At 48.8% G+C, this 9,670-nt stretch overlaps 2 protein-coding genes across 2 annotated transcripts; both read right to left on the reverse strand.

Annotated features, from left to right (window-relative positions):
• Positions 1–436: 436 nt before the first annotated feature.
• On the reverse strand, positions 437–1,387 carry LOC123110142 (alpha-amylase/trypsin inhibitor). Its single transcript, XM_044530597.1, has one exon. It carries the CDS (start codon positions 1,357–1,359, stop codon positions 652–654), a length of 708 nt encoding a protein of 235 aa, XP_044386532.1. The 5' UTR covers positions 1,360–1,387; the 3' UTR covers positions 437–651.
• Positions 1,388–5,526: 4,139 nt separating this feature from the next.
• Positions 5,527–6,331, reverse strand: LOC123115460 (protein P21-like). The gene has a single exon (XM_044536614.1). It carries the CDS (start codon positions 6,318–6,320, stop codon positions 5,634–5,636), a length of 687 nt encoding a protein of 228 aa, XP_044392549.1. The 5' UTR covers positions 6,321–6,331; the 3' UTR covers positions 5,527–5,633.
• Positions 6,332–9,670: the final 3,339 nt, after the last annotated feature.

The raw sequence follows: 9,670 nt of genomic DNA on the forward strand, positions 1-9,670 counted from the left end.
TCATGGTCCTATAGGTATTAATGAATCTTGAGCTCTATCATCAAGTGTTCAAGGTTAGTGGTCCTACTGCGATCTTGAGTTGTGTCGAGAGAAACAAAACAGCACATTGCTGATTAACTTTATTGTGGATAAGATAATTAGGTGACCACCTCCATCGTGGATGTCTGTGGTGCACGACGGCAAGCAGAATTAATTCTAGGATAGCAACGTGCAGCTACCTCTTTGTCTTAGCTACAAAAGATACACAAAAGGTAGATAAAAGCAGATAAAAAGAGATGAAGATGCGGTTAAATTAAGGACATGATATATTGTGATCCGTCTAGACTAGGGGCATGTTAAAAAACCGTAGAAAAATGAGTATTACATGGATCCTCTTGGGGCCTGGGCAAAGCAAAAATGCCAAACTTACAGTAGTAAGCAAAGAGGATGTAAGAGGGACCATGTTAAAATTGCTTTATTACTCAAAGCAAATAGAGTTGCCCTCCACATAATCGTAGAAATTACATTTCCATTTTATTTATACATTTATTCGCTGAATGGCACGCACCAGCCATGCACGCACGCACATGTGACATTATATATGGGCACACACAGAAATGATCGTTGATCATCATAAGTAAGGAAGACCACAAGGAGTAGTACGTCCTCTACTTACTGATCCATGTGTAAATCATTTCGGGCGGGGCAGAGGACGATCTGGTAGTTTGTTCCGGCGGGACATGTGAAGGTGCTGGTCTGGTCGTCCTTGGCGTAGCTGTAGGCGTCGGGGCACTTGCCCTTGAAGAACCTCGAGTAGTTCGTCGGCGGGCAGTTGTGCTCGAACTGGCCCCGGCAGCAGTACGTGTCGCCGCCGAACTTGCCGCACGCGCTCGCGCACCCTCCCGGCACCTGCAGCTCCGGCAGGCACTCCCTGGTGATGTCCACGGCGCAGGTCGCCGCACGGCACGGCGCGCCGGCGACGGGCTGGAAGCTCATGGGCGTATTGAAGCCGTCGATGACGGACAGGTCGAAGAAGTCCTGGCTCCCGCCCCGCCCCAGCGTGTACTCGGCCAGCGTGGCGGGCTGCTCGCCTGACACGCGGCAGGACAGCGCGCCCGCGCAGTCGCCGGTGATGCAGTGTCCGCGGCCGCTGCCGTCGAAGGTGCACCCCGTGCGCGGCCACACCCTGGCGCCCGCGGTGCCGGCTGGCATGTTGAGCTGCCACGACTGGCCCGGGTCTAGGCGCGCGCCGCCGCCTGGGAGCGCGCCCGGCCATATCGTGTAGGAGCACCGGTTCACCACGGTTATGGTGGTCGCCTTGGCCGCGGCGACGAGGACGAGGACGAGGGCGATGAGGTGGAGGATGAGCGACGACGTCATGGCTGCTGCCGTTGAATGGTGGTTTGGCGGTGTTGCAACGGAGGTATTTATTGCCGAGGCGTCCATGCATAGGCTGCTATAGGCTGGTTTGGTGGCGTGTCCAAATCCAGGCCAGCTTGCCTAGTAGACATTTTCCACGGCGGCGTTTGCATCATGCAATTAATATCATTATAATGTAAGGTGCTAGAAGGCCAGAATCAGTGAATCACTACCAGAAACATTATCGTTTAGAAAGACAAAAAACAGCAGAAACATTTAAAAAAATTGTCACCTCCTTTATTCATTCATAAGGATAGTAGCATCACTTACAATAGGAGGAATAACCACATCCAGGGCGGTGTCCATCTAGATGGTTATAGAAGAGAATCTAGTTATCCTAGCCAGCTCATGAGCTACTTGATTTCTTTTTTTATTACAATGATCATAGATGACATGAGTAAAATGAAGCGACATAAGATAACAACCATCAAAGATAATAGAATCTACTAAAGAAGAGTAACCATCAATTAGGGCAGCAACAATCTCCACACTATCAGAGTTTACTTCGATCTTACTGTACACTATCAGCAACAGTCTCCACACTAAGAGCATCTCCAACAGCCGCGCAACACGTCGCGTGCAAAAAACTCATTTACTGTGTGCTGTTCGCCTGGTTTGGCGTGGCCGGCAGCGCTGGCTCCAGCAGCGGCGTGAAAATTGAGCGCGCGCGTAGCTCCAGCGGCGGCGCAAAAAGGCAGCGCACGCTATACATTGCGTACATTTTTTTAATAAAACTAAAATAAAATTCATAGATAAAATAAACGATACATAGATATTTTACATAGTTCCATAGCTAGATAGATAATAAAAACTAGTAGATAGTGCAACTACCACCTACTCCCAGTCGACGGCACCATCATCATCATCACCATCCTCGCTGCTGTCGTCCGAGGTATCGAGCCATATGTCCGTCCAACGATCATCGTCAGACGTAAAGATCGTATGCCCACCATTCTCAACGATTTCGCACTGCGCTATCGCCAGGGCCTTCCGTCGACGCCTGTCCAACCGTCGGTCGTGGCGCCTTTGCTCCTCCTCCTTGCGGCGCCTTGCCCATTAGGTTTGCTCGTAGGTGACGTCCTCCGGGTGGCACCGGTGCCACTCCGTCATGACCCGCTCATCCTCCTGGGCGACGAGGAGGCGGCGCTGCCGCTCGGCATGGTCCGCACGGTCTTCTGCCGTGTTAAGACGAGGCGACGGGGCACGGTCCAGCGCCTGCTGGTGCGTGTAGACGTCCTGGAAGTTCATCTGCGTGCGCGGCCTGCCTAGGCGCCACGCCGCCGCGTCGTATGCGCGGGCGGCCTCGCGCGCCATCCCGATGGTGCCGAGGCCGAGCCGAAGTTTGCCGGACCGTATCTCGGAGTAGAAACCGCCGTTGGGGCGCTGGCGGACGCCGCGGTAGCCCGACGCTCCTCGGCGGCGCGGCGGCATGATGGCGCGTCGGTGGCGGGGCGCTGGAGCAGTGGGGGCGCGCGTGGCAGCGGAAGCAACGAGGAAGCGGTGGAGGCGCGCGTGGCAGCGGAAGAGGAAGGGAAGTGTGTGGAATAGGCGCGTGGCGAGCGCCGCAATTTAAAGGCGCGCCGGAAGCGGTGCGCCAAAAATAACGCGCGATTTTCTCGCCACCGCTGGAGCGCGCCGAAACGTCCCGCACGCGCAAAATAATCGGTTTACCGTGCGCGCGCCTTTTCGGGCGGCTGTTGGAGATGCTCTAAACATTTGTTCCAAACGTCACTCAACTGCCTCCGTCGTGAATCGTGAATGAGTCAAAGCAAAGATCAACCACTTCATGAGTTCCCCTGGAGCATGTCGACATCAAAAGCCGCATACACGTTTACCTTAACGTAGCCCTATCTTGGTTTCAACATAGTGGCTGATCTCACTTTGGCGTTTTTGGACTGTACGAGATAATATAGTTAGCTGCTAAATATCTTACCGCCATATTAATTTGAGCAGCGTGTTGTGTTTCTTCTCCGTGTCCATTCACGACGCTCATACCACAAGTACCAGACTGTCGTTGAAACATTATTTAGTTGACCGGGTCTTAAAACTCCATGACAGTAGAGTCCAAGTATTGCACATGTTAGCGAGCCCTTGACCAGCGAAGGGTGGCCCACCCGTCAGAGTAGGGCTCATTGGAAAGTTAGCAAATTACTTACCTCTTGAGAAAAAAATGTTTTCTGCGGAGGGCTATCATTAATCAAGGAATCGGAGAACGCCCGTACGTCAGGTACGAGTACATGGCAAATCGAACATTTTCGATTGCAAGTTCAGTGACGTGAGGACGATAACTTTAGTTGGCAACATTACAACTTTGTGCTTCAGTTTATTTTTAACAGAAAATTGCTGTTTCTGTCCACTATCTTGCCATTGTGACATGCCCATCTCTGTTTGTTCGCTCACTTCCTTGCACATTGGGCCCTATCTGCCGTTCTCTACCGCTGATTGTCGTTGCTTCGCACAGGCGAGCAACCGAAACGTACCGCACATGGGCCAGCCCAAGTAGCTAGGCTCTATTTGTTGTGTTGTCGTTTCTTCCCAGTTTTCTCTTGTTTTTTCCTTTAATATTTTTCATTCATTGGTTTTCCTTTCCTACTTTTAAGTAGAAAATTTTGAAAAATACTCGCTGATTTGAAAAAGTGTTCATGTTTTTAAAAGAAGTTTGCATGTACAAAAAGGTTTGTAATGTTTTAGAAAAAAACTGGCGTTTTCAAAACTATTTGTGTTTCCAAAAAGGTTCACAATTTATTTTTTTCTTATTTTTACATAATATTTGGAAAATACAATCAATGTTCTCATTTTAAATTTTGGGTAAAATTCAGAAACGTTTACAATTTCAAAATTTGTCTTTGTCTTTGAATTTTTTTTTTGTGTTTTTATACTAGGTACACATTTTAAAAAAATAGTCATTTCCAAAATAATTCTATTTTTTTCTTAAAATGGCTACTACGGTGCTACTTCCTTACCAATTCAATATAACCATTGTTGACACTGTCACGACTCTAAAAACGTCTTATAAAAATTATAGAGTAGTTTTTTTTGACGGGATTATAGAGGGAGTAGTTACTACATTGCCTTGCTGCACTGATTGGGTGTTGCAGCAATTTGCCGCTTCAATGGGCTCCTATGGGCTGCTCCTATGCAGCTCGCTACTGTTGAACACAGTGAGCATTGCATGGGAGGACTGGTCGACAAATTGAGGCAAAAAGCGGCATATAGCAAACACGAGATCCATGTTTGTTTGTTTTTTGAGAAATCTCGCCCTGATCCAAAACAATATTCATTTTTTTAACCTAAACATGTTTGCTTTATTCAAATGCAATGTTCATGGGAATATATCTGGCGGGTTTATAAACCACACATTGTGCCCGGGCTCCAGACCAAAAGCATGTTTAGCAAGGCTGTGTGCCTCGACATTAGAATCTCGTCCTTCAAAGATGAAGAAGCACTGCTAGAAATTTATAGCTGTCTCATTAATCTCCCTTACTATAGGGGCATACACACCTCCAGTTTTGTTCTGAATGTCTCGTACTATGCCTTGGCAGTCAGATGCAGTCACCACTCTAGCCAAATAGAGATCTGCTGCCAGCAAGAAGGCTTCACAACATGCCAATGCCTCCAAAGTAGCGGGATCGGTCATACCTCCGTATTTTATGCATGAAGCCCCCAAAAACACCCCTTCAGAGCTCCTACAAACAGCAGTCAAAGATCCTTCATTTAGGTCTCTTGCAACTGCACTGTCAACCCTCAGTTTGGCTACCCGGGCATAGGAGCAATCTACCGCACCCGGCTGTGAGATGGGCCGGCAGCGGGCTGTCGTGTTAACTGTATTGGTTTGCAGTATTGTAATTCGGAGATACTTCATGATGAAATTGTTTGGGTCATCTTAGGTAAAGGCAACACAACTTGGGCCGGCCCTAGGACTACAGCCAATGCCTTGTTTCATATACTCCCTCGGATCTGCTGAGAAGACAAACTCCCTCCCATCCATATTAATTATCATTGATTTACTTTAAAGTTGTACTAAATCAATGATAATCAAAATGGATCAAATGGAGTAGTATTTTTGTCCTCAAAACAAATAAGTCGACTATTCTATCCTCAAAAAAGAAAGAAGTTGTCGAACAATTTTCCCCATAAAGTTTTTCAGTAGAATTTTTGTGGAATCATAAGTCAACATTATTTCCACTATTACATTAGAGACTTATCCATCGACGTAAATTGAAGCCCAATCGCCTCTATGGGCAGAAGGTGAGTTGGTAGTCTGATCCGACGGGGCAGGTGAAGGTGCTGCTCTTGTCGTCGTAGGCGTAGCTGTAGGCGTCCGGGCAGTGCCCCTTGAAGAAGCGCGAGTAGTCCGTCGGCCCACAGGTCGACGGCCTGAGCGGCGGCTTGCAGCAGTACTGGGGGGTGCCGAACTTGACGCAGGCACTCACGCAGCCTCCGTCCACCTTCAGCTCCGACGGGCACTTTGCGTTGATGTCCGCGGCACAGTTGATTGCGTGGCAGCTGCCGCCGGTAGGCCCAAAGCTCATCGGCATGTTGAATCCGTCGACGAGGGAGACGTCGTAGAAGTCGGGGCTGCCGCCCTTACCCAGCGTGTACTCGGCGAGCGTGGCAGGTGGCTTCCCGCCGGCGGCGCAGGCCAGCATGCCGCCACAGTCGCCCGTGGTGCACGACCCGCGGCCGCTGGCATCGAAGTTGCAGCCGGTGCGCCCCCAAATCCTTCCACCAGCCGTGCCCGGGGGAACTTGAATGGCCCCCGCTTGACCTGGGTCGAGCCTGCTACCACCGCCGACCGGGTAGGCGCCTGGCCACACCGTGTAGGGGCACTTGTTGAGTAGGTGGACAGTGATACCGTCGGTGGCAGCAATTGCGAGGAGAAGAGCAAGGATGAAGCTAAGTGAAGATGCCATGGTCGCCATTGTTGTTGTGTTGCCTCTGTAGTGAACGATGGAGGACCGGGGATGCTCCTGGATGCTAAATATAGATATTTTTTATATCTGTGTAAATGTGCCCTCTTACATGCATTTTAAATGGCATTAATGTGCCAAATTATATACCTCCGTATAAATATAAGCACTCATTTATATGATCTTAATGAGCCACGGTGGCGTTTCCATCAGGCGATTAATACGTACTCCTTCCGTTTTTAAATACAAGTCTTTTCGGGGTTTTAGTATAAACTACATACGAATGTATATAGACACATTTTATAGTGTAGATTTACTCATTTTACTTCGTATGTAGTCCGTAGTATAAAGTATCTTAAAAGACTTATATTTAGGAACAAATAGAGTACGACAAGAAGGCCGGACATATTGAACGGATTCTCGATTTCCGTTCATTTCCACGGCTGCTCAAGATTAAAACGGTTAGCCATGCAGCGATTTTTTTGTTTCAAAGGAGGCAAAATTTTGCCTCATCGTATTAATATTGACGCCGATAAGTTTGAACCTTCGGTTTTTTACCATGGTAAACTAATTTTTTTATGACAATTTTAGTTGACGCGAGACTGACAAATTTAGTTGACAAACATAGTAAGTCTGTCTTAGTTTATTTCATGCCAGAAAATTGCCGAGCTTACCAACAACTAAAACTTGCCATCCCCTGGTCAACTAAACTTATCATTTCCTTATTAACTAAGAGATGAGTACATGAGAACAAAGACGGTGTCTACTATCACGACATCAACAAGCTCAGGCGTTTGGCAGCCGGCATCCCCATAAAATGGACTCCGCTCTAATCCTCGCAATTATTACATTCAACATGGAAGTGACCTTATTAAAAATCCTTGCGTTCCTCTCATTGCAAATCCCCCATGACGTGAGCATGATAAGAGACGCAAACTCTTTTCTAATATTGCCATTGGCGTTGATCAAGGCGAACCACCTATCTTTTGATGGAGGTGTAGTTGGTCCATGATTCAATACCCACATGTGTCAGCCCAGTCAAGTCCGGATGCTGTCCCAGATGAGCTTGGTGTATTTACAGTGGCTTGGCATATTTACATTGAACATAAGGTGTGTCACCGTCTCCGCTCCCTCTTGCACAACTGGCATAGCCTGCAGTTAGGCCATCTGCTACGTTGATGTCGGTCAGCCATCCAAATGCGATCTTGCAGAACTAGCCACACAAAAAAATTGTGCTTGGGCAGTGCCCAATTGGACCATACCGCCGGCCTCATCTTGCAGGTGACTCAATCGACGAGTTGAGAATGATATGCAGAAAAGGTCAACCTCCAAACGATTTGGTACTCGACCTTGACATTGAGGTTTTACCTCGTGTAGGCCAACCCATAGCTCAGAGAATTGAATGAGGTCCTGAACTAAGAGGCCCAAACTTATGTTGATGTTTTGAATCCAAATACCATTCTCCCTCGATGAATGGAGCCCGCTTGGAGATTGCAAAAATGGATGGTGCTATGTATTTGGGTTTGTGGCCTCCTAGCAAAGAAGAGTACCAAAAAGGTGCAGTTTTCCCATCTCCAATAATTATCGTGGTGCAATTGTTGATGAGATTCATATCGCTCTCATCGCAAGGGTGCCCCAAGTTGATCCAAACACAACCGGGGTCCTTCCAGGCTACCCATGGCCATCATACATGAAGCGCCCTTGTGAATTTGTCCATATCAAGAGTGCACAGTCCTCCAAATTCCTTAGGCGTGCACGCGAGGTCCCAATTTTATTTGCACTTTCTATACACCTTATCTATTCCAACCCATAAGAATGCCCTTTGAATCTTCACAGTAGCGTGCATGATCCCCTTGGGAGGCCGAAGTGACGTGAGGTGATAGATTGCTTGCGATGTGATGACGGATTTTATCCAAGCACACCTACCTACCATCATGATGAACTTCCCATTTCCACACCTAACCTTACTAGTGATCTTGTCAAGAAGGTATTGGAAGTCAACGCTTCACAGCAGGTGCACCGCTAGAGGGAGGTCGAAGTATCGCAATGGGAACTGGGACCGCATAGTCGGCAAGGCGGCCAGGATAGCATCAAGATTAATGCCTGCGCATCTGAATGGGGCAACCAAACTTTTCTGAACATTTGTTAATAAGCCAATGACTTCTCCAAAACTTTGCAGAATGCCGCTAGCATATGAATATCCTCTTCTATCGGTGAGGGATAACGACACTGATATCGCTGCCATCGTGTAGTCTAGGAGACCCAAATTAAGCCCCCTTAGGAGCCCGAACGAGGAGACGATGACTGCAACGCACAATGACCGAAGTCGGAGCTCGATTTTCACTAACTGCCACTTCTGCCCAACTCGTAGCCGGTTAGATCGCTGCCAAGTCGCATAGATAAGCTTTGTGCTAGCCCGCAACTGTGTCGTCGTGTGACCATTGGCCACGGCGACGACGGATCTAGACGAGTGCCAGATCCACATCCCATCGCCACCAATCATCACCAAAGCAGAGAAGCACACCTGAGCCGGCTCACACCGTCAGTCCATGGAGGCAACGACCACTGCGGCATATTCAAGGGGCGGCGTCCTGACCGCCGTGCCCGATCTCCCACAAGCACCACCCAGTCGCCTCAGGGGACACCACTATAATCGACCCACCCAAGCACCTTCGACGCCGGTCTTGTCGCCACCATGGCCAATGCTAGCGACAACGGCGGTAGGTGAGATGCCGAGATCGAGGCCTCGCAACACTATGGATGGGGCCCTCGGCGTCACCTTGGGGAACAACGCAAGGGGTTTTCTTTCGGTTCCTCTTAGGTCTGTGCAACACTATCATACGGTTTCCTAGATAATTAAGGCCTTATTAGCTGAATTTGTAGTTCCTTTCTTGTATATGATTCTACACTGTAGTTCAAATTTTGGATCCTCTCCTGTTCCCAGATAAACAATGGACCATAGCGGATCAAAGGTCTCCCATCACGATGAACAGCTCTCTGGTGCATGAACATGGCCCATGCCTGAATCACACTAATCAGTGTTGTTGCCTGAATTATCAGCCTCATCTGTGCGTCCATAACCTAGTCGACATCGATGGTTCATTCAGTGGGTAATCGATCCTACACCTAGCCTAATGGCCTAACCACCGACATAACAAAGGGGGGAGGAGGTGCTGCTTACCGGCATCGGAGACGAGGACGGCTTAGGGGGAGCCATGGCACAGACAAGGTCGAACGGACGGTGGCCAACAGCAAGGGGAGCACCAGATCCGCCGCAATCGCCGCCGTCTCTTCCGCCGCCGCCGTCGCCCACTCTAGCACAGATCTGAAATCGCAGCCACTGCCGGTGGTGAGGCAGTAGG

The sequence above is a fragment of the Triticum aestivum genome, chromosome 5B (assembly GCF_018294505.1).
Source record: "Triticum aestivum cultivar Chinese Spring chromosome 5B, IWGSC CS RefSeq v2.1, whole genome shotgun sequence".
Lineage (NCBI taxonomy): Eukaryota > Viridiplantae > Streptophyta > Magnoliopsida > Poales > Poaceae > Triticum > Triticum aestivum.

Coding starts and splice junctions, on each gene's coding strand:
- LOC123110142 (XM_044530597.1), bottom strand. CDS start 1,359: ATGACGTCGTCGCTCATCCTCCACCTCATCGCCCTCGTCCTCGTCCTC.
- LOC123115460 (XM_044536614.1), bottom strand. CDS start 6,320: ATGGCGACCATGGCATCTTCACTTAGCTTCATCCTTGCTCTTCTCCTC.